Source organism: Palaemon carinicauda, chromosome 41, assembly GCF_036898095.1.
Source record: "Palaemon carinicauda isolate YSFRI2023 chromosome 41, ASM3689809v2, whole genome shotgun sequence".
Lineage (NCBI taxonomy): Eukaryota > Metazoa > Arthropoda > Malacostraca > Decapoda > Palaemonidae > Palaemon > Palaemon carinicauda.
This window is the reverse complement of record NC_090765.1, coordinates 6,281,960-6,306,082: the sequence shown is the minus strand read 5'-3', so window position 1 is coordinate 6,306,082 and position 24,123 is coordinate 6,281,960. Positions and strand designations below refer to the sequence as shown.

The 24,123-nt window shown below is 40.7% G+C and overlaps 1 protein-coding gene across 4 annotated transcripts in view; it reads right to left on the bottom strand.

The window, feature by feature from the left end:
* The window catches only part of LOC137632240 (rab-like protein 6), a 174,379-nt gene that overhangs the window by 128,720 nt on the left and 21,536 nt on the right, over positions 1-24,123 (bottom strand). For all 4 annotated transcript variants that reach the window (XM_068364127.1, XM_068364126.1, XM_068364125.1 and 1 more), the window contains exons 3-5: positions 22,552-22,644; positions 15,387-15,511; positions 1,862-2,002 (exon numbers count right to left, since the gene is read on the bottom strand). In XM_068364127.1, the coding sequence (XP_068220228.1) occupies positions 1,862-2,002; positions 15,387-15,511; positions 22,552-22,644 (359 nt within the window). The remainder of the gene's footprint in view (positions 1-1,861; positions 2,003-15,386; positions 15,512-22,551; positions 22,645-24,123) is intronic.

The window sequence follows — 24,123 nt, the reverse complement described above, 5'->3', positions numbered from 1 at the left end:
TTTACTTTTCAATTTGGTTAAAATTGGTAATACAGTACATTATTGTCATTGGCAGTCAAACAAACTAAGCAGGCTTTACAACACATGGATTTCTTCAATTTATGAACAATGAATCCTGCAATGAATGCTACAATACTACTTGAACAAAGTGTTAAGTGATAGGACATAGGCATCTAAGTATAGTTCTCATTAACATCACTTTCATGCAAACTATCAGATATTAACCTGTTCTTGGGAGAAGACCCATTTATAACATCAATCGAGTTATTAAAATGAGCAACATTGCTTCAATACTTGAGGATGGGTACGAACTTTAGAGATAAGGAATTTTTGCGGAGGACATCCTGAATATCATTTTGAACTAAAAGGTTCTTATAAGAAGCAAAATACTTAACGGAAGTAGGGTTAATATTGCACCCCCCTTTACTTCTTACTTTACCCCTGCAAAAAATGATTCAAATGGTCTTCGTTCATTTTACATGAGTAAAACTTTTATTTTTGGCCAGAACTTCCAATTGGTCATTTAAATTTATCAAGCTTCGAATACAAGCTATAAATCTCAGAAACCCAGTTCTTTGACTTGAATTCAAAAGCTTTCCATCATGGTCCAAATTATGGAGGATGAAGTTAAACCCAAACAAAACTTAAAAGTATGATTATAAATAGGTCGAGAACAGTTGCTCCTAAACATCCAGATCTCAGCATTGATAATGTTTTTTTAACTTTATATAACTTTTAAAATTTTAGGTGCAATTCTTGATTGCAAATTTACTTCTGAGACACACTTTTGGTCTGTTTTTTCTTCAATAGTATAAAAAATTGGATTATTGAGAATGTCTTATAAGATTTTTGGTGATCAATCTATCCTGAAGTGATGTTTTAATTCTTTCATTCTACATTGTTTCGAGTATTATTCTCCTGCCTGGTCTTCAGCTGTTGACACTCATTTTACTTTGTTTGACAAAAACTTATCAGCTAATAAAATTTCTTATTCTAGATCTAGATATAAAGCTCTGCCACCATTGTTTAGTTAGTTCTTTATGCATGTTTTATAAGATTTTCATAATTCTGACACTCCTTCGTTTTCTGATCTTTCCACACCTTACCATACTGTGTGTAGTACTGTTCTAAGTATGTAGTTATAAGTCTTGCTTTCATCATACGACTCTACTGTATACTACATCGTATTCTGGAAGTTGTATTCTAACTGTGACCATATTGTGGAAAGATCTTCCTATTCAGACAGTTGAATTGGTGGTGTTTCAGAAGTTCAAAGTAGCAGTGAATGTTATGTTGAACAGGTGGATAAAAGTATCTCTTCAACATTTATATATGATAGATCTATTTTAGTGTTGTTACTAATCTTGAGGTATTTTATATCTTTTATTCAATAATTATCATACATAGTTTATTCAATTCCTAACTTCCTTTCCTCCCTGGGATATTTTCCCTGTTGGAGCTCTAGGGCTTATAGCATTCTGCTTTTCCAACTAGGCTGTAGCTTTGCTAGTAATAACAACAATAATAATTGGAAGAAGGAGAGAGAGAAAGAGGTAAATTTAATAGAAACAACACTGAAGGATTGATAAGGACTATGGTAACCACTGAGTGCGGTTTCTGTCCAGTAGCATGAGCACAATACTTTGCAGGTTGGACACCAAATTACATGGAAACAATTCGCTGATATGACTTGCGGGAAAGAATCATTGAAATAATTCTTAATATTAATAAACAAAAAATATATAACCCTATTCATAAGCAATTTCCTTGATGTAATAATGTACTAAATCTGTTCTGTAATCCTAGTACAGTACAGCTTTCCAATGTTAAAGACAATAAAATATAATAAAGCATAAATTACCTTTCTAAGGATTCAATGAAGAAACGAACATCATCTTCAGAAACAACTCTATGATGCCCCATGTCACGATGATTGGCTAAGACCAGCACAGGTATGTGTGTAGGTACATTTTGAACTTCGCGGCGAACATATTCAAACGTCCTAAAAGTAAAGAAATACATTACAAAACCAATCGAGATTTGCATCATTAACTTCTCTTTAACATTTACAGTCATGACAAATAAAACAAAACTATTATTGACTCAAGTGGTCAGGATAAAATGATAGTGACAAAATAATATAAAAATAAAGTACAGCAAATCTTTGCCTGATGTCAATTATTAATGGCAGTACACAAAATTCAAAAAGCCTTGTACAATATTTTCAGTCATTAAAGATGTGGTATATGAAATATTGAAGGTTAAGAAAGATAATATTTGTATATACAAAGATTGCATATCACATAAACATACCAAAAAATATTAAGAACTGTTTTAGTGACCCAAAATGTATCGTATGTTCCCAGTATCAATAAGACAACTGCTATACTGTATTTCTAAGCAGATATGTCTAAATATGACAAATTTGGAAATAATTTGTATTTTTCCTGACCATGCAAGCCTGAAGCTCTTTACTATGGAGATTCACTTCGGTGACAGCTGAAACTAGCCGTAAAACTTTGAGCAAAGTGATACTCCCCTTTGCTGGCCAGAAGGGGGGGTTTGGTGGGAGGCAGAGCCTCCACCCTGCTCACATGCGCACCAGTCAACACTCGCCACTTTGCAATTGAAGGCAGGACTTCTAGGGGGTAGGTGATGGTGGGCCAGTATGTGTAAAGAGCTTCCGGTTTGTGTGGTTAGAAAAAATACAAATTAATTCCAAATTTGTCATTTGTTCTGGCACCAGATACAAACCTTTCAGCTCTTTATTATAGAGACTCATGCTTAGGTGGGTAGAAGTCCACGATCAACAGGCTGACCCCTGACCCCGGGTGTGACCCCTATGCTGCATAAGAGCTTGTGGTAGGTACACATTATCACCTCGCTAACTCTAAATATGAGTTACGGCCTGAGCAATTACACAATGTGGGAACTAAGTAATGTGACTTGTCAAGGTGTAGACTCCATTGTTATTTACCTGGACATTCCAAGTCCCAGCTCGCTTGGAAATTGGGGACATAACAATATACCTGAATATATATTTGGACACACAAGAGATGATGATAGCCACTTACAGTCAGTAGATGCCAGCTTGCAGAGTTCCTCGGTTCACTCAAGCCCCAAGAGAGGGGAGGAAGAAGGGAGAAAGAGACCAGTCACATGCACCTTCATACTAGACTTACAACCAGGTAAAATCTGCCATCAACTAACTGTTACCTGTCCTACGAGGTAGCTGAGGCGTCACTGATCATGCTTTGTAAAGCCACCACAGGACCCATGGAGAATGTGTCATAGCTTCTGTGGGTTATGTTTTACCGGTAATGGGTGGTGAAGGTTGACCACCATTTCCACATACCAGCCTATAGGAGCTGCGTTATATTAAAGTTCTTTTTGAATGCCATGGACGTACTTATTCCCCTGACGTAATGAGCTCTGGGCTTATGGTCAAGTGGAGAAGAGTTCCTTTGAAGGGCTCCTTCAATGAACTTCCTGAAGCAGGCAGAAATTGAGTTCTTTGTTAATTTTCTCTTGATCCTGCCTGAGCTGATGAAAAGTCTATTGATCAGCGGCCAAGCCCATATAATCCGTTTAAGGTACTTCCTCAGTGCCCTTAAAAGGCATAATAACAGTTTATCTGGATCATTTGTTACAGTACGGAGACTAAATCCAGAAAGGCCCAAATCTAGGATCTGCTACAACCGGACTTTGAGTTTTAGCAATAAACTCAGGGACGAATTTGAGTGTCACTTGCCCCCATCCCCTTAACTGGGCGACGTCATAGGACAGGCCATGCAGCTCGCTGACTCTCTTTGCAGAGGCCAGGGATAAGAACACTGTCTTTAGAGTTAGGTCATGCTCTGAGGCCCAACTAAGAGGTTCAAAGGAAGCTCCTTTCAGGGATTGTAGCACTCATACTACATTCCATAGAGGCGGTCTGACTTCCAACCGAGGGCAAGATAACTCGCAACTTCATATGAGGAGGGTTAATTTTGTCGAGGAAATGTCCACTCCATTCAGTTTAAAGGTGAGGCTCAAGGCTGAGTGATAGCCTTTTCCTTCGATTCTGATAGAATCAGGCAGTCATCTAAGTAGCGCAGGAAGTGAAGGCTGTTCATATGTGCCCATGTGGATACCAAGATAAACTTTTGTGTGAAAACCTGCGGTGCTGTGGACAGGACGAAGCACAGAACTTTGAACTGGTATATTTTGATGTTGTGGAAGAACCTTAGATACTTCCTTGAGGTGGGATGGATGGAGATCTGGAACTATGCGTGAAAAGTCCTTTGGTCTGACGTGAGTCTGTTGAACAAACTTGTTCAAGGCACAGAGGTCTATAACTGGTCTCCAGCCTCCCAACAACTTTTCAACTAGAAACAGATGACTCTAGAAGCCTGGGAAGACGTCTCGAACCTCTTGGAGAACGTTCTTCTCCAGCGTGGTCTGGACTTCGGCCTGAAGGGCCTCCTCCTTAACAGATCCCTTCGAGTAGGAGCTTATGATCACTGACTGGGAGGTCAGAGGAGGGAGGGAAAGAGTGAATAGGACATGATATCTTGCCCTGAGAATGGCAACCAACCAAGGCTTGGCCCCAAGAGACATCCACCTCTGCCATTTGCTTTGCAGGTTTACTCCCACTGGTGGACTAGTTGGAGGAATATCCCAGTTAATGGGTATAACCCTGTTGGTTCCATCTGCCTCTTCTAATTCTCCTGGGTCCTCTGGGCTGAAAGGGTTGCCTTTGGCTCTTGGTCCTTGGTGCCAATTGTTGTGGCTGATGAGGACCTTTCCTTTGTCCCTGACACTTTTGGCTGGTAGGGGCGTTGCTGAGGTTCTGTAGTGTATGGTCGGGATGACAACGCCCTTTGGAGAAAGGAGTCTTGGCTCGATTTCCTCCAGTTTTCCACCACTGCCTCTATGTCCTCAACATTAATGATGGAGGGGGCATCCATCAGGATGTTGCACAGCCTCATTGCTTCTCTCCTCGCGACTTGTTTCTTAAATCTTGAGACAACTGCGTCTCACTGTCTCAGGACCTAGTTGACTATTTGGTTGAGGACGTTGTGTTAGGCCCGAGTGATAGAAAGCAGGAAAGCAGTCATTGCTTCTCTGATTTGTTTGCTGGTGAAGTCCTCGTTCCTGAATAGATACCCCACAGTCCCCAACCAGTAATCCAGCAAGGAAGATGCCTGTAAGGAACATTTTGCCACCCGCTCCATATTTGCAGCATCTGCTGCCAAGAATACTACTGATAGAGATGACAGTTTGTCTAATGACAAGTTACGGGTTAGGGCTGTGATTGCTGGGTCTATAGGAAGAGGGGATGTGGCGTCAGCTACGATGCCGTAGAACTTCCTTTGCCTGACATATGGTAGGGTTAGTGGGCGGGAGGAAAGGATGGCATGCAGGAATCGTGAATTCCCTGCAACACGAGTATAAGCTCTCTTTCTGGCACCCTTGAATCCTCTCGACCACAGAAAGACTACCCTCGCCTTAGTTGGTCTAGGGGTGTCATAAAATAAGTCAAGAATCGTGTCCTTCCTTTCTGTGGGAGCAGAGTCTGGTTCTTCCAAATTATTCACCTTTCTCATGCAGTGTATGACCTGAAGGAAAACATGGTTTACATCCCTCTGTTCCAAGAGGGAGATTGTCGGGCTGGTGAAAGGAGGTAATTTGTTCTGTGAGTGGTCAGAACCATCATCAAAAGGTTCTTCTTGGCCTGAGCTCACGTTTCTAGGAGCTCAGAGAAAGTGTCGTTCGTCAACAGTGGTTTGATGTGAGGCATGAGCGCTGGGGGGTAGTAAGCTGTGTTCAGGTTGAATAGGGTTTGGTCTATGGAGTGAGGTTTGTTCCTCTGGTGCCCTTTGATGCATCCATGAAGCCCAATTTTTCGGGACAGTTTTGGTGTCCTTCGGTTCCCTTGGGCGGATTGAAGAATTATGCAGAAGTGAAGGTTTTGCCTTTCTCCCTCACTCTGTTGGCTTTGGATCCATAGAATGAGCTGTATCTATAGGAAGACCCATGTCCTTATTAGGAGCCATATTCTTGGAAGGAACCGTATCCTTCAGAGGAGCCATTGTTGGCGAAGGTTCCTTAGTTGCCGATGGGCCCTGGACTACTGGTTCCAAGTCTATGGGAATCAACCTGTATTCCATCAGAGTGATCTCTCTGGGATATCTTGAGCCCCTGTTCATTCTTAGGTGGATTTAGTCCCCTGGTGGAGGGGTCTCCGCTCTTTGTCGCCTCTTATGTTTCTTGGGTATGACAGGGATAATGTCTGATTTCTCCCACATTGGATCCTAACCAGAGACTGATTTGGACTGTAGGTATCGATCATACCTAAAGAGTTTGAATGGCGGTGAGAGGCATTTAGTAGGATTAGAGAGTAGCTGTGCACTCATTCGTCTGGGATCCGAAGGAGCGGGGATCCTTGTTGAAGAATTTGAAACTTCCCAAGGAACTATATATGCTCTTATTAGGTGAAGAGGATGGTTCTGTAACTACTTTCTTAATAGCCTTCATCAAATCTTGGAACCAAGGTTTATCCTGAGCGAAGGAATTCGTCTTTGCTATTCCCTGTTTCTTAATAAGGGGTGAATATTCATCTGGACAGACTAAAAAAGCACCAAGTCCAGCTATGCATTGTGCTTGTGTGCTCTGGTATCTATGCTCATGTACTTCTAATGCACGCCTATCAGGAGCTCACTGAGAAGGCGAGTGTTGTGAAGGGAAGTAACGCGCTAATCTCTTTTGATGGTGAGGCGAGCGAGCATCGCTTGCACGTTGGTCAGGTGCTCACAGAGAGGGTAAGTGTAAGAAGGGTGAGGACCTTCCTGGTTTTCTCAATGGAGAGGTGAGCGCATTTTCAGTGCGTGCTGATCTAGAGCTCGCTGAGAGGGTAAGTAATGGCCTGGCACATCAAACCCTCGTCTAAGGGGGGAGTGCTGGCGAGGCGAGCGCTGATGAGGTGAAAGTAGTCGTGGCGACCATTGTTGAGGTAACTTCACAGTCTGGGCATGTTGCCTTCCTTTGTAGCGAGATAGTGCTTGCGAGGTCTCTGCTTTCTATAGCGAAATATCTCTTAATGCCTGTCTCAATTCATACTAAGCTCGCAATAGCGAGCGCGCTGATGTTTTCTGCTTGACACATATGCCTAATCTCATCTAGGGTATGCTTGCATTCGTGGGAGGTGCACATGGGAATGAATGTGCGCTGAGTTCCCTCATCTATGGTTGGTTGATCGTGATGCGAAAGGGGTACCGCTCAGCAGGTTTGGCAAGGAGGTGCGAGTGAATTTTGTTTTCCTCTCTCACTCGCCCTTCCATTGTGTTCACCAGAACATTCTACGTTGGCCTGTTCATTCACTAAAGCGCTTTGTAAAATTTCGACATGCTACGTCTATGATCTTTTGGGGAGTCTTGTCTAATGACACGACAGTGAGCAGCTGGAGCTGTAAAAGTCCATCTAGATCTACTTACATCTAGACCTGAGAGGCTACGCTTCAAAGAGCTTGAGCATGGAACTGAAGTTTTTTGGACATGCTTAGTAAAACCCAATCAGGTGAATGTCTTCTCTTCCTCGGGTGGAAAGGACGAACAACGCCCAACATCGATGTGGGCTGATAGGTCCACGAACGGGGCAACGGGCGCACACTCGTATACGAGGGGCATCCTTTCCTCAAGTGGGAGGCTAAGCCTACTTCTAGAGAGTCCCCAAGAAAAATATCTGCAGATGGGATACGCTGAGGAGTATTCATCTTACTATTGCTATTGTCCGCCAAAATTAAATGTGGCGGGGAAGGTCTGGGTTTTACAGCCATACTGGGAGAGGGAGCCTCACTCTAACCTCTTCTCCCACGACGGAATACCTCTAGCAGGTGCTCTCTCGACATAGAGACTGAAAGGACTAACATAGGCCAAAGTTGGTGTAAAGCATTGGTGGAGAGGGAATCCTCTGCAGGGGAAGTCGGAGTTGTTTCTCTAGCGGAAACAACATTGATTTCCAAGCCACCGGGTTGTCCTAGAGTCAAAGTGCCTCCATTCTTGCACGATAGATCCCCAGAGGAGGCCGATCGGGCAGAGTCAACATGGCCAGATTGAAGCACAGGAATAAGTTGGCAAGGTTCCTTCACTTTGGAGGATGACCCAGAAGGCAAAGAATCTCTCTTAGCCTTCTTCTTCCTGCGCTTTCCAAATCTCTGACAATGTGAGGAAGGCCACTCCCAGAACACAATGAATGGAGACTCCTGCGAACAGGCGTGCCGTATGCATCGGCTCCATTCCTTACCTGGACAAATCCGCATTCTCACACGAATGTACACACAAATATTCTAGTCAAAGGAAAAGTTAAAATTTTTAGGCTAATTGTTTTAGAATAGGTTTGTATTTGGTGCCAGAACAAAAGCAAATTTTACAATGTTGTTATACTCGGCAGCAAATAGAATATTTTAGTTATTTCCATTCTACACAGAGGAAAACCAGATAAGACTAGTTTGTATATGAGAAATAAGTATCAACACACTTAACCTGATCAATTAAAGGAAAAAAATCAGAAACCCACAATGCAAGGTCTTAGAAAATTTGTTGATGGAGGATACAATGATTGCTAAAAATTAAAAAAAAGATAAATTTCTTGAAAATAGATCTACAACTGCTACATAAAATTTTTTCCATCAGATATGTTAATCACTAAAAGGGCACAAAGTTATGTAGTCAACATGAGAAATTTGGAATTAATTTGTATTTTTCTTAATAATACAAACCTGTAACTATTCATAGGGGTATTACTTTTGGCGAAGCTGAAAGACAAGCCATAAGACTTTTAGCTAGGATTAACCACCCACCTGCTAGTCAGCGGGTGGGGGGGGGTGAGGAGTAGTAACTACCCTCTCACTCACATACCTGGGTTTTGAACTACACTTTGCTTGTAAGTAAGACTTCAAGGGGGACTGGTGCTGGCAGGCTAATCTGTATAAATAGCAACAGGTATATATCGTTAGGAAAAATACAAATTTCTTCCAAATTTGTCATTAGTTCCATACCTAAAATACCAACCAACGCTATTTATGGGGGTTGACTCACCAATTAGGAAGGTGAATGTCCATGCCAATCTGGCTTTTCGGCTTTGACCCAGGGATTTCACTCTATGTGTGTTAGCACATAGTAGAAGGAAACACTACACCTTGCTAAAACCTTGCTATGCATGGTCTGCAGTCTACACAAGATGTGTGTTTGTGACACTGGCAATGTAACTGTCAAGATGAGAGTTCTTCCGAGTCATAGTAGTTGTCCGAGGTCACCTAGACAAACCAAAAAACCCCCCTTGATAGGGTATGGGGACGTAACAGTATTGACATAATACCAGGTTACACAAGGGAAGAATGGCTTACCTGCAGTTCGTTGAAGTCAGCTTTGCAGATGATCCTGTATGCTGATTTCCCCAAGAGAGGGGAGGATGAAGAAAAGCTAGTCCTTAATCACTCAGATTAAAACCAATGCCCTCAACCTCCTGCTACTTGTCCATCATGGAGCTTGAGGCGTTAAAACAGTTGTTATGCAGCCACTACAGGACCTATAGAGAACGTATAGAGTCTCCTATGGGTTACGTCTTGTAGGTAGTGGCCGGTGAAGGTCATTTGATGCTTCCACATACTCGCTTGTAGAACCCGTGCCACACAGTAGTTTCATTTGAATGCGAGGAGCATAGCAATGCCCTTGACATCGTGTGCTCTGGGTCGTATCAGAGGATCTGGATTCAGTACGACGTCAATGACTTTGTGAATCCAGGCAGAAATGGTGTTCTTCATGATTCTCCTCTTGACCTTCCCGTGCTGATGAAGTGTTGACACTCGGGGCAAGCTCTCGTAGTTCCTTGAGGAAGGGCCTCCAGTTTCTCTTTGGCATAGTAAATATTGATCTGGATCATTGGTGATGCTGTGAAAGACTCCCAAACCGAAGCGATCGGATTCTAGGATCTGAGCTGCCAGAAACGAGGTCAAGCATTACTTGGCCCATCGTCGTGAATGAGAGACGTTAAGGGCGTCCCATGGTGTTTGCCGACTCTCTTGGCCGAAGTCAACATGAATGGGAGACCTGTCATCAAGGTCAGGTGACCTCTAGAGCTTTGAGTCCTGAAACGAGGTCTCCTTTCTGACTAAGGGTCCGTCTGCTCGAAACTCTGTATGAGGGGCGATGCTGACATGGAAGAAAGATTAATTCCTTCCGGTCTGAAGGCGAGGCTCAAGGACTACCAGTGGCCTTTCATTTCCGAGACCATGAGAAGCTCTAATTCCAAAGGTAACTGACGAACTCCCCTAATGCTGGCATAGTGGTATTGAGGGGAGGGATACCCCTTCTATGATTACAACTTACAGTCCACTTAGCCTTGATTGGCCAAAGCCTTCGATCTATCCCTCCATCAGGAGTTGCAAATGAGTCGACTTGGCATGAAGAGTTTGCTGGGAAAGACGACTCTTGCTGACGAGACAAGTCTGCTGGGCAAGACGAGTCTGATGGCCTGTTCCTGAAGATCAAGGGAGGGGAATGGATGAAATCAATTCCCGTAGGACCTCTCAGGATCGGATCTACATCAGTAGGCGAGACGAGTCTATTTATGAGACAAGACTGCTGATGACGAGGCCTGCTCTGAAGGGCAATGGCAGAGATTGGGCAAACCTAATTTCTATGGCAGGAATCCATCGAAGGGGAGACACACCAGGAAAGGGAAGATTCTCTCGTACATGGGAAAGGCGGCCACCGTTTGCTGCCGCTGTCACCGATCCTTCCACCAAGCAGGAAGGTTGCTGCATAATGACTGGTGCAGGAACTACTCCCTCGGCAGGGAAATGGATGAATCCCTCCCTTCACTCGAAGAATCCTCCGAAGGGGAGACCGACGGGAGAAAGAAGTCTTTTACACAGTCGGGAAAGACACAATCAACATCTCCTGACATAGTCGGTAATTCTCCCTACAACAGAAGGGAGAGTTCTAGCGTCTAGAGGCAATCCTCTTGACTGCACTCTCTGTTTCCAAGCCCAGAGTTCTACCCCATGTTGAAGGTACACATCGGGCATTGTACGAAAAATGAGCCGGAGCTCAAAACTGAGTTCCCCTCATATCTGAGAGGTTTAAGAGGCCATACCAATCGGACTCTGACCACAGTCCAGAGGACGAGTGTACAGCATGCCTCCCCCTTTTCTTTGATGCATCTGGGGAGAGAAATCAGTTCAGGGGGAAGAACTGAGGAGATTGAATCCCTGGATGAGATTCAAATCTGGCAACCTCCTTATCAGGAGAGACTCTTGCTCAGATTTGGTAGAGAAGCAGAGGAAAGGAAGATATCTGGTGCTGAAGGACCTGGGATCTGGCTGTTGCAGAAGATATGGGATTCGACGGAGACTGATGCGGTCTTGTTGAACCAGCGGAAGTTTCTGCAGGCTGATGACCATATCTACAGATATCAGTATTCGATATGACAGTCGGGTCTCTCCTGAGATTACCAATTTTCAGATTATGGTAAACTCAAGCAGATGTTTCAGAGGAGCTGTAGACTGTTAGGATCAGCCAGTCCTCCAAAGTCTTCGGAGATGAGGCCGATCCTGAGGGGGAAGACTGACCTTAGGGTAGAAACCCCTGTGACAATCCTCGGTGATTAGCTAAACTGAAACATCATTCCCGAATGGATGTCCCAAAAAGGGGGCTAGGAGTATTAGTCCCAGTGGTCGATCCTGTACAGAAAGCCATGGGCTAACTGTATGTATAAGATCACAAGCCTTCCCCTCATATGAGGGATTAAATATCAAACTCATTCCACGAGAAGAAACTAAAACGGAGACTTCTGTAAGAAGTGATGGAAGAAGCTCTGCGGTATCTTGACAAACCGCGTTTTCTATGGAGACTGGATATTCCAATCCCGAGGATAAAGAGAGACTGTTTCCCACCTCCTAAAGGAGGATGGAAGAGACAAGATAGTATCTCTTGCGGGTTGGACGTGGAATCTCTGTCCTTGGCAAAAATATGAGCCGAGTGTTTCAACCTCGTAGGAGGGGTTTTACTATTACTGTACTGAAAAAATCTTGCTTTAGGATGAGAAAGGAAGATCTTTACGAACAACTCGGTCGAAGGGAGAGCTCTGGTTACGGAAGAGAGTCATTGTCCGAGTTCACGAGCAAGACTGAATCTCATGAATGGTTGGGCAAATATGTTTCTTCAAAAAAGGATTTCGCAGATGGAAGCTGAAGGTGCTCACATGAAGGTCCGAGGGCATATAGGTCGATGGAGACCAGGGGGTACACAAGATGCCGACAACCTAGCAACTAATTTGTCATAGCTGTCATGGTAGACAGCACTCGTGCATTACCCCAATCGTCGATAGAGATAACTGGGTTAGGTTCTCCGAAGGAAACCTGCGTTAAACTCCTTCATTTCTACGCAGGAGGGCTACCGAAGTAGTATAAGCCCACGCGAGAGGTGAGAAGACGATCTATGTCATCTAGATGAGAGTACTCTCCGAAGAGAGAGACTAGGGAGCAGCTACTTCAACTCTACATGGGAGGGCTACCGAAGTAGTGAAAGCCCAAGAGAGAGGAGAGAAGTCGATTTTGAGTTGGATTATTGATGAACACGAGCTGGCGAACAGCGAACAGCAAGGAAGCGAACGCCAAGTTGACAAAGAGAGAGCTGTTGCATGGCTAGAAGGCAAACGATGAGTGGCCAATCGTCGATTGATGCGATTGGTAAGAAGCTGGAGATCGTCTGGCCACTGAATCGGTGATTGGAGATCTGGCGAATTGGCGAACTGGTGACCAGCGAGCTGGAGATCGGCGTGGCAATCAGTGATCGGTGATCGGCATGGTGATCAGCGGTCAGTGATCGTTGGGCTTTTGATTGGCAAACTGGCAATTGGTAAGCTGGCGATCGGCAAGCTGGCAATTGGTAGGCTGGCGATCGAAGAGCTGGCGACCGGCAAGCTGATGATCGAAGAGCTACAAATAGGCTAGCTGACAATGGCGAGCTGTTGAATGGTTTAGCTGTTTAGCAGTTCAATGGCGAAAGTTCGAAGAGGAGCATTGGTCAGGCAAAAGCTGCAAGGCTGGCGAACGCTGAGTCCAAGTTCAAGGAGAGTCCTGTGAGACAGGCAAAGGTCGGGAACTAGAGGGTTAACGGCGAGACTGGCGAAACTCGTCAGGCTGACGATATCTTGGCAAAGGCGATAGCTGAGGAGTGGGCAAACAGCAAGGTCCTTGAAGATCCTCCGAATGGGATCCTTCGGCAGATGTCGACGACGAGCCGAACAGAAATCTCTTTGCCAAAGGCAAAAGAGCGTGTCTAAGGCAATGAGGAGGACCACAAACTCAGCGAGCTCGTCGAAGAGAATACTCCACAGGGAAGACTGTTCAGCAGGAAGATCTCTGGAAGGTCTCTGGATGGGTGTCTCTAAGGGGGTTCTCACTCGCGAGCGAGAAAAGTGTCCACCTGCAGGAGATTTGCATTGGACTTTGCTCCGCCCCTACAGAAGTCAGCTCAGCATGGGGAGAGTGTAGTCTTTGGCAAAAAAACCACAAAGCCGATGAGATGTAGCTGTCAGCAATTCTCACAGCAGGTGGGAAGGTTGCTAGACAGAGATGACGAAAGAAAGTTCTCCCTTGGAAGGGAGACCAGCCCAACACCTGGGGAGGATAACTCTCCCTTGGAAGGGAAATAGTCCAACCCCTGGAGACAGACCTTCGAGGAGCGCTCTTTGATTCCCATCAACAAGCATTGTTAAAGTTGAAAGTCTGCGTTAAGCGCTACCTGAGAAAACGTAGCAGGAGCTAGTTCCTCGAAGTTAGGGTGCTGATCAGGAGCTGCCACAGGCACAGGAGAACAGGAAAGTGACAGCGCAGGGACTGCAGATTCCATAGGAACGGACGCCACTGCTCTTCTAAGCCAGCTGTCTTAGCTGAATGAAGAAGTACGGCATCGCTAACTGAGGAATATGAAAACAAATTATGCAAGAAAAATTCCGTCGGGATTAGCACCTATTCCACGGACTTGAAAGGTGTCCCGCAAGAGAACACACACATATTAAGGACTGCGCACTCCCTTTGCCTGCCAACATCAACAGGAGGAGAGCGGCAGCGTAAAACTGTAAAAAAAAATTATAATTAATTAATTCACCATATAAAACCAATTACTTGGGAGAACAACTCAACCCTCCAGGGGGAAGTGGGGTTCCCAAGGGGAAGCGGATAAGTTAAATGTCATGCGCATCCTACACCATCAAGAATGGCCATTAGACCATCATCACATGACGGAGAGTGGCATCAAAGCTGAAAAGTTAAATTACAAACAGTCATTATTTCAACCTAATTAATCAAGATATCCATTTGGAAGCGCAACCTAACCTGCAAACGGGAAAGGCGTTCCCCCTGCACAAAATTTGCCGGCCGCCCACGTAAAGTGAGCGGCGTTGTCATTGAGATAGAGCAAGACCAAAGTCAAGCTCTGTGAAGGGCGCAAGCAGATTTCCGCTAAAAACATTTAGGGGGGAGGGCAATGTCAACATCCAAACAGAGAAATATTCAAATGATGATGACTCCCATGCAGTGCCAGCCGAGTCACTCGGAAGGCCCCCAGCCTACAGATTATCCGTCATTCAAGGAGGGAGATTGTAAGCGAAAGTTCCCTGCCCTTGAGAACCTGCTGCACCATTCTGTCACAAACAGCAGCATTCACTGTAAATAAAAGCTTAAAATGTATATAAATACATTAAAACAATTTTATATACATAAAAGAAAACATAAGATTAAGGATAAATAAGTCAAATGGCCAGAAACTTAGAGGGGGGTGAGAGACAATGCCTCTCTCCCCAAGCCAAAATTAAGCAAGGTTCACAGCCCAGGTATGTGAGGGAGAAGGGTAGTTACTCTTCCCCCATCCCCGCTAACTATCGGGTAAATGGTTAACCCTCACTAAAAGTCTAATGAATCGTCTTTCAGTTTCACGAAAATAATACTCCTATAAATAGTATTGGTTTGTATTTTAGTTACAGAACAAATAGCTATTACAGTAGTATAAGTACAAAGGTAACCTTTCATGGAAAGAATATAGAACCTCTATAAAATACATCTCTGGCATTTCCTCATTCAACCAAAAATAATTTCAAACAATTATATCAAGTTTTCAAATTCCTCATTCAATCACCATATGCCAGAAGTTCCTGTATTCATATTCCTTAATGTAACAAAAGAAAAAGATTTCGGACAGGATACCGAAGGAAATGCAGACAGATAAGACATGACAAGTTAACTTTTCTGTAATTAGAATGAGTTTATTGGCCAATTAAAGGAAATGAGAAAGACAAATTGTTAGGTAATCTTAATAAACCACATAAACAAATAGTCTACTTGCCAATTTTTTGTCATGTCAAGCATCATTATGACTCCATTGGTACCCTTGTAGACATCAAGGAACTCTGCATCTAGAGCTGGTTCTTCAAATTCCAAAGAAGTATTATCCAGTTTTAAACCCTCAATCTGAAAATTAAAATACATACAGTATAGATCAAATTAATTCCCTTCTTCAATGTTCAGCAACTTTAAAATACACACTATGAAATCTATGAACACTGGACTTTTTAAGACTAAATAACAAAAACCAAGGCTAGATATCCACCATGAAATTTTTCACTCCAAAGCACATTATTGCAATCTGTCTTGGAATTACCTTGTACAGTATGCAGCAAAACTGGTGATACTTTTTAATTTTTGCATCAGACGAGCGCTGTTTTAAAGTTACTACTTGGTATCAAAACATATATTTAACTTTGTAAACGTGCATGCATGATACAACGTTGGTCCATTATTATGTAGAATTTTATCATTGGAAAATATTAGATTGTTAAAAAAAACATTTCATGCTAGAGTAATATTTCAGAACATATATTAAATACGTCAATGTAGCACGAATCCCTTTGTTACATAGATTGTCTGTCTGGATAGAAGGAAACTGGAAAAGATGGTGCCAAGACAGAAAAAATTTAATCTTAGTCTTATCGTCTAATGGTAACAATTTATGCAAATAGTATATGAATTCAAAGTTATTTAATTTTTCTTATGACGATTTATGTACAAAGCAAAAGTTAGTTTCACAGTTTTGAAACTTGCAATAAATTATTATAAACCATCCTGGTAGCTTAGGTTATAGTCAATGCTACCTATATAAGTCTAGTCTCAAGAGGGGTTTCTTCAGAGACAGAGAGGAAATGATGATAAATAAATGAGAAAATAAGCGAGGTGGTGAGTTATCTTTGCTATTAGAAATGTAATTAATTCTACCTCTATTATTTACTTTTACTGTATGAACAGAAGTCAATAATCAGGTCAGATATATTCACCCACAGCTAAATTTATTATGTGCCAGATTCTACAATAACCTATCTCGAATAATAATAATAATAATAATAATAATAATAATAATAATAATAATAATAATAATAATAATAATAATAATATTAATAATAATAAGAATAATATGGCTCTGGAGTCTTGGCTTTATAACATACTAAGACATGGCTGTATGTTATTTAAATAACAGCAGTGAATGTATGCACCAAATCTTGTAACTTATAAAGGGTGTTTATCAGGCCATATAGTACTATTTGTGAGATTTTCCACAGTCTATGTATAGTATGAATCCTTCTTTATATTTTTACTAGGACTATATTCTTGATTAGAATTATATAATTAGAAGCATAAAGTTAAAGTGGCCTAAGAGTAAGGCAAGGAGATGCAAATTGAACCATTTAAACCTCCACAAGTTTGGTCTAACGCTATCCTAAGTAAATCTCAAGAGATGAAACTTACTATAAAGGCATTAATAAACTAAGTAATAGATAATGATTAGGACTGACAATACAATCGTTATAGGTTAAGTAAATGATAGACCACTATAATATCATAAAACAGATACGTATAATTTTTTCAAATACATAGGCCCATGTGGAAAATAAACCAAGCAAATTCCAGTAAAACAATTAGAATAAAGACAATTTCATCTTTTAAAAAATGTCATTATTTTATAGGTATAGAGAGAGAGAGAGAGAGAGAGAGAGAGAGAGAGAGAGAGAGAGAGAGAGAGAGAGAGTAATATTTAGTAGGCGAGTCTAGGTTGTTTATTCCTTTTGAAAATAATGTCAACCAATCTATTACAAATATTTTCATCACCCACAGACTCCCAAATCGATAAGCACTAGCTTACGATGGCTTATCTACTATTGAGAATGGAAAATGATTTTGAAAATAAATCCTTGGTTATAAAAATTGGTTAATTCTTCATTTCCTTATGTGGTTGTGTAGCAGGGTTTCCCATCTCTGAGGATGGCAACCTTTCTCCTTCATCGTATTGTTTTAGCCATATATGCTCAGTTGTCTTGTCGATTAGTTGCCTTTATTTTTGAAAATCTGATGAAATACCGCTCAACTAGAATTATAATTTCCGGTTGCGGTTGGGTAGCTCCAATCGTGTGTAACAGATGACTAGGTGAGTAGACATATTTTGTCAGACTGTGTGTGTCACCGCGACTGTCGTGACTCGCGACACTGCCACTGTGCCAGTTGATGTCTCGTTAGACTCCACCCATAACTATATATCCGATACATTCTTTACGTCAAATACATTACTATGATAGCTAAAAAGTCAGACTAATTGAGTCTTTATTCTTCTACATTTTTATAATAATCAAAGATTATTGGATTAATTTTTCCATGAGGAATTAGCTGAAATTTTCACAAAAAAAGATAGCATTAATTCTCTAAAATTGTGCTTAATGAACTGTCTCTTATATTGAGTGAAATTTCAAAATGCTTTGAACCTACACTCATTAGAAATGTGAAGAATGTAAGAGTTGCCAGTTAGTAACTTTCGAATGAAAATCACTGAATTCAGGTAGCACAAGTTTTGCTGTATACTGTACAGTAGAGTAATTCAAATCCTTACCTTTCGTTTTACTTCAAACACCTATGAACTTGATCTAAACCACGTCTTTATGATTTATATTTCCCCAAATTTCAATAAACATAAGCTGAAACTCAGTTAAATAAGTTTAATTAAATAAAACCATCACAGTAAGACTATACTTGTCACAATATAAAATCTAGAACCGTAACTAAAGAAAGGAAGTGTGACATCATCATAATACAGCATACTGATTGACTAATTTATAGAATGGAAGCCATATAGCCAGGGTTAAACTGGAGGAGGAATGGACACCTTGAACATGCATCATGAAGAAATTATTAAGAAGCTGGAAAGAAAGGTGGAAGATAGAAAGCATGAAGGAAGGTAAAGTAGAAGGTTAAAAAGGTGCTGCTGCTAAACGACAAGAGGAGGCTGCGAACATTTTTGATATGGCATAGAGTGCACAACTTGAAGGGCAATGATGGCACTACCACTCCACGAGATGATGATAATATAATTTTGTTTGACTTTCCATCTCATGTTTACAGCCTTATTTACTCATGACATCATTTTAAGTTATTTTCCTCAAATCATAGCCCTCAAATTTTTATGTCTTTCCTTAAACTACCGTATATACTGCATATCATGCAACTTTTGAAAACCTTACTTTAAAGCTATTTTTAAGGGAGTTGCATTATACACAAGCTATAAATTTAGAGTATGTACTCCTGGCCCTGGCTATGACACTGACCAAACTATATATACATTTACTGGTTAATAAGTACAGCTGTATATTAAAGTAACATTATATTGTTAAAACTGATGTTTTTCTTAACTGTATCCATTAATCATACACATAGTATCCACATAGTAATATTGTACTATATCATAAAATATGATAATAGTGAATATGCCTCTTTTCCCTTTTTCACATTTAGCTGATTGAGACTACCATGTATTTTTCCAAATTATTACTGTATTATTATTATTACTTGCTAAGCTACAACTATAGTTGGAAAAGCATAATGCTATAAGCCCAAGGGCTTCAACAGTAAAATAGCCCGGTAAGGAAAGTAAATAAGGAAATAAACTACAAGAAAAGTTCAAGAACAATACAGTAATAACATTGAAATAATTCTTTCATAAATAAATTATAAATACTTCAAAATAACAAGATGAGAAACCACATAAAATAATGTGCTTGAGTGTACCCTCAAGCAAGAGAACTCTACCACAACCCAGTGGAAGACCATGGTACAGAGGCTATGGAACTACTTAAGAATAGAGAACAATGCTTTGATTTTAGAGTTTCCCTCTCCTAGAAGAGCTGCTTACCATAGCTAAAGAGTCTCTTCTACCCTTACCAAGAGGAAAGTAGCCACTTAACAATTACAGAGTAGTAGTTAACCCCTTGAACAAATTAGAATTGCTATGTAATCTCAGCATTGTCAGGTGTATGAGGACAGAGGAAAATATGTAAAGAATAGGCCAGACTATTTGGTGTACGTGTAGGTAAAGGTAAAATAAGCTGTAAACAAACAGAGAAATCCAATGTAGTAATGTCCGGCATTCAAAGGACCCAATGACTCTCTAGGGGTATTATCGCAATGGGTGGCTGGTGCCCTGGCCAACCTACTACCTAAAAGTAAGACGATTCAGGCCTATTATCTATAGATTTTGTTGTAACCACTAAAAGAAATAATTATTACATGAATTAGTATTTTTATTTCAACATACAAAGGTAAATAAAATGTATTAAAGATAAGAAAACATAAATTAGATTATTAGTAAACAAAAATTCTCAAAAGTTTCTCTCTGCATCCAAACTGTTACATAAGTTTTAGAATTCTTTGTCACCAAGGCAGCCATCATACTAACCATCTTCCAAGTTTTTGATAATTTCATCCTCTTCTCCTACATCTATGTATAGTATATGGCATCATTTTCACTTCCATACAAAGCATTTGCTATTCCACATTTTAAGAATGCTTTAACTTTGAAACTTGATTTACTGTAATTTTAGCCAATGATTCTTTCACCCACAAACACAGTGTTATTATTATCATCATTACAGTCTAAGCTGGAAAAGCAAGATGCTATAAGCTCATGGGCTCCAACAGAGAAAAATAGCCCAGTGAAAAAAGGAAACAAGGAAATAAATAAACTGCAAGAGATGTAACAAACAATAGAAATAAAATATTTTAAGAACATAACATTAAATGATATTTTTCATATATAATCTATTAAAACTTTGAAAAGACAAGTGGAAGAGAAATAGGATAGAACAGTGTACCCAAGTGTACTCTCAAGCAAGAGAACTCTAATGCAAGACAGTGGAAGGCCATGGTACAGAGGTTATGGCACTATCCAAGACCAGAGAACAATGGTTTGATTTTGGAGTGTCCTTTCCTAGAAGAGCTACTTACCATAGCTGAAGAGTCCCTTCTACCCTTACCAAGAGGAAAGTAGCCACTGAACAATTACATCGCAGTAGTTAACCCCTTAAGTGTAGAAGAATTATTGTTTAGTAATCTCAGTGTTGTCAAGTGTATGCGGACAGAGGAGAATGTGGAAAGAATATGCCAGATTATTCAGTATATGAGGAGGCAAAGATAATATGAGCTGTAATCAGAAAGAGGGATACAATTTAGTACTGTCTGGTCAGTCAAAGGACCTAATAACGTGCTAGCGGTAGTATCTCTATGAAGGCTGGTACCCTGACCAACCTACTGTTGCTTATATCTCCCCTCCCTTTGTAAATGTTTTCTTTCCCTGAACCCTGGCCAACCTACCAGAGCTTTCATCTTCCCTCCCTTCATAAATGTTTTCTTATCCTGTGCCCTGGCCAACCTATTGGAGCTACTGGAGCTTTCATCTTCCCTCCCTTCGTAAATGTTTTCTTCCCGTCCCCTTGCCAATCTACTGGAGCCATCATCTCCCCTCTCTTTGTAAATTAGGTGATCTTCAATTGTTCATTAGAGGAGAATGAGGAAGAGAGGCACCCTTCAATTAATCCACCACCAGTGTGAGAGCTGAGTCCTGTACAAAGCCTACAACCAGTAAAAGGAGCCTGAGCACCTTTACTTTGGCCAGAGCTACCTTCCCTGGCAGGGTTGGTAGGCAGGAGCACAAAATCTCTCTCTGGGCAACAAGAAAAAATCCCAAAGAGGCTTACAAAACTCCTTGAGATCAGTCATCCTGGACTTCTTACTAGAAGTAGTAGCATAAGAATCAGAAGAAAAGGAGAATCAAGCACGTGTCTTCCCCTCACCAGCCTTCTTCAGGGTCGAGGTCTGGGAGATCAATGATGACACTCCCTCAACGGAAGATGGTAGTGTGGTACTTTCGACAGCAACTGCAACCTCTGGGAGAACAATCACTGGATACAAGTCCTTTGATGCAGCCACAGATGTAACAGGAGACGAGGTCATCAACATAAGTGTTTCAAGAATCTGAGTGATCGCCAAGACCTCCTACGGCATTGCCACAGACAGGGTACCCGTGATGCGCAAGGCAGGCCACAACCTGCTTGGGTAAAATGCATCACCATCAGTCTGCATTGCTACAGGCAAACTTTTGGCATAAGGCAAATGAGTATTCACTTCATTAAGGAAAGGTGATATTCCGGCCCTTCCTGGAGAATAAACTGAAAGTGATCAGAGGTCTCTTCCCACCAATGAGGACTTACCAAGGACCAAGCCCATGAAGAATTTGCAGGAGACACAGCGAGTTGTGCTCCACCAGGATTGAAGAAATAGCTATAATGCTCTTCGGCATCAAAGTTGACTGTTTAGAATCCTTATAAATCCATTTCTTCTTTTTCTTAGAAAAACCTTCTCATTGCAGAGGTGGCCACAATCAGCACTTACCACAGGGCAACAACTAAAAATAGTCTTGTCCCCTGAAAGGCAAAGACAAACAATCAGGGGCAACCACTAAAAACAGTCTTGCCCCCTGAAAAGCAAAGACAAACAATCAGGGGCAACCACTAAAAACAGTCTTGCCCCCTGAAAAACAAAGACAAACAATCAGGAGCAACAACTAAAAACAGTCTTGCCCCCTGAAAAACAAAGACAAACAATCAGGGGCAACAACTAAAAACAGTCTTGCAGCAAAGACAAACAATCAGGGGCAACCACTAAAAACAGTCTTGCCCCCTGAAAAGCAGACAAACAATCAGGGGCAACCACTAAAAACAGTCTTGCCCCCTGAAAAGCAAAGACAAACTATCAGGGAAAAAAGCAAGCTTTAGCATAAATCTACCACATTGCTTCTCTCCCTTACCAGGGTACAATTTCATTTCATGGTTTTCCATCGCTAACACACACACACACACACACTGAGAAGAATAAAAGATTGATAATACCAGAATTTGAAAGGCAGCAAGAGGACATGCGCACTGCTCACAGCCTGCATAAAAAGTGACCAATCTTGCTGACTGACAGGTGGGAAGGGCTTTGTCACACGCCCCGTCAGTAATTATTGTATAACTAACTCGTAAATAATTTAATGATCATCCCAGCTTGTGCTGGATTCATAGTGTACTCATGTCTAAACAACAGAAAGTTTGTATTCACATCAGAACAAAAGAGTATTCCAGGAAATCTATATAACTTACCTTTTTCTTCTTCTTCCCTTTGTCAACAACATCCCATACTTCAACTTTCACCACATCATCAGTAGCTTTGTAGTTCCACTGAATGCTGGCCACCTATAAATAGTTATAATTTAAGCATTATACCATCTAGAACACTGCAATAAAAAATTAATGATAAAAATAAAAAGCACATTTTTATCAGATATAAAAATAATTATTTTCAATTAAAGAATCCATTGTATTTAACTTTCAGATGTATAATACATGCATCACCTTGCTCAGGGGCAGAACAATGAATCTTTAAATCATTGACATGCAAATAAAAAATGTTTTTATGATACATGAAGCCAATAACTTTAAAGGTGGGCTGACATTCCTAAAAGAACTTTGAAAAAAATAAACAATATCTATTTACAATTCACTCGGAATCATGTATTAATAAACACTCGGCAGCATTTCGTTTGAAGATACAATTAATTACACTGGCCAGTACAGGCCGCAACCAGACTCTCAAGATTCAGCAAAGGCTGCTCCACCATTGTGTGACATCACAGAGAGACAAGTTAACTCTACCACCTGGTTTGTTTACAATAAGCTAACTACTTGAAAATTGATTCGAAAAGAGCAAACACAGCATAGTTTTGAGCAATTTTTCTATAAATTTGGATGATATATAAAAAGAAAATGTAGCAGATAATGAGAATCAGTCAATAGCAAATCTGGAGCCATATGAAGAAAGTAGCTAGAAAAACAGCAGCAAAGTTGAAATTTGTCAATCAAGAAATAAGAGATACGGTATAGAGAAAAAAAAGATTTCTTCATAAAAAAAAAATCAATGTCAGCCTTGACTGGAGGTAGCTAAAAATAGAACACGCAAGGTGTATCTGGACGCGGGAAAGAACAATACACAGTAAATTCCTCTTTACAAATGCTGCCATTAATAGAATGTCACGCAGTAAATTTGTTTATACAAAATCTGCATTAAATTATATATGAGCACATGATATATTGTGAACGGACTACAAAGTATTGTTTAATTCTAGGTATTTAAACTAAAATGTTTGTAATTTACTATGCTGCAAAGGAATCAAATATCATCAAAATAAAATAAGCTGAAAATTAGATAAAATTGATGAGGAAGGAAAATAAATTGAAGGGATAATGTATTAAAATTTAATGGAGAGAGAGAGAGAGAGAGAGAGAGAGAGAGAGAGAGAGAGAGAGAGAGAGAGAGAGAGAGAGAGAGAGAGAGAGAGAGAGAGACCATACTGTATATTTTAAATTGAGCATGAAAATTAAGAGAAAATATCTAATTTCGCCACAGCAAAATTAATTTCAAAAGTTTCCATCAAGTAACACATATTTGATTGATTGATGGATTTCATAACCTGGCATTAGATATGTAATGTAGGTATGTGCTTCATCATCATCATCATCATTATTATTATTATTATTATTATTATTATTATTATTATTATTATTATTATTATTATTATTATTATTATTGTTGTTGTTGTTGTTGTTAAAATAATGTGGACAAATGAGACAATTTGTTTATAAGTAATATATTGAAGTATGCAGATTCTATAGCTG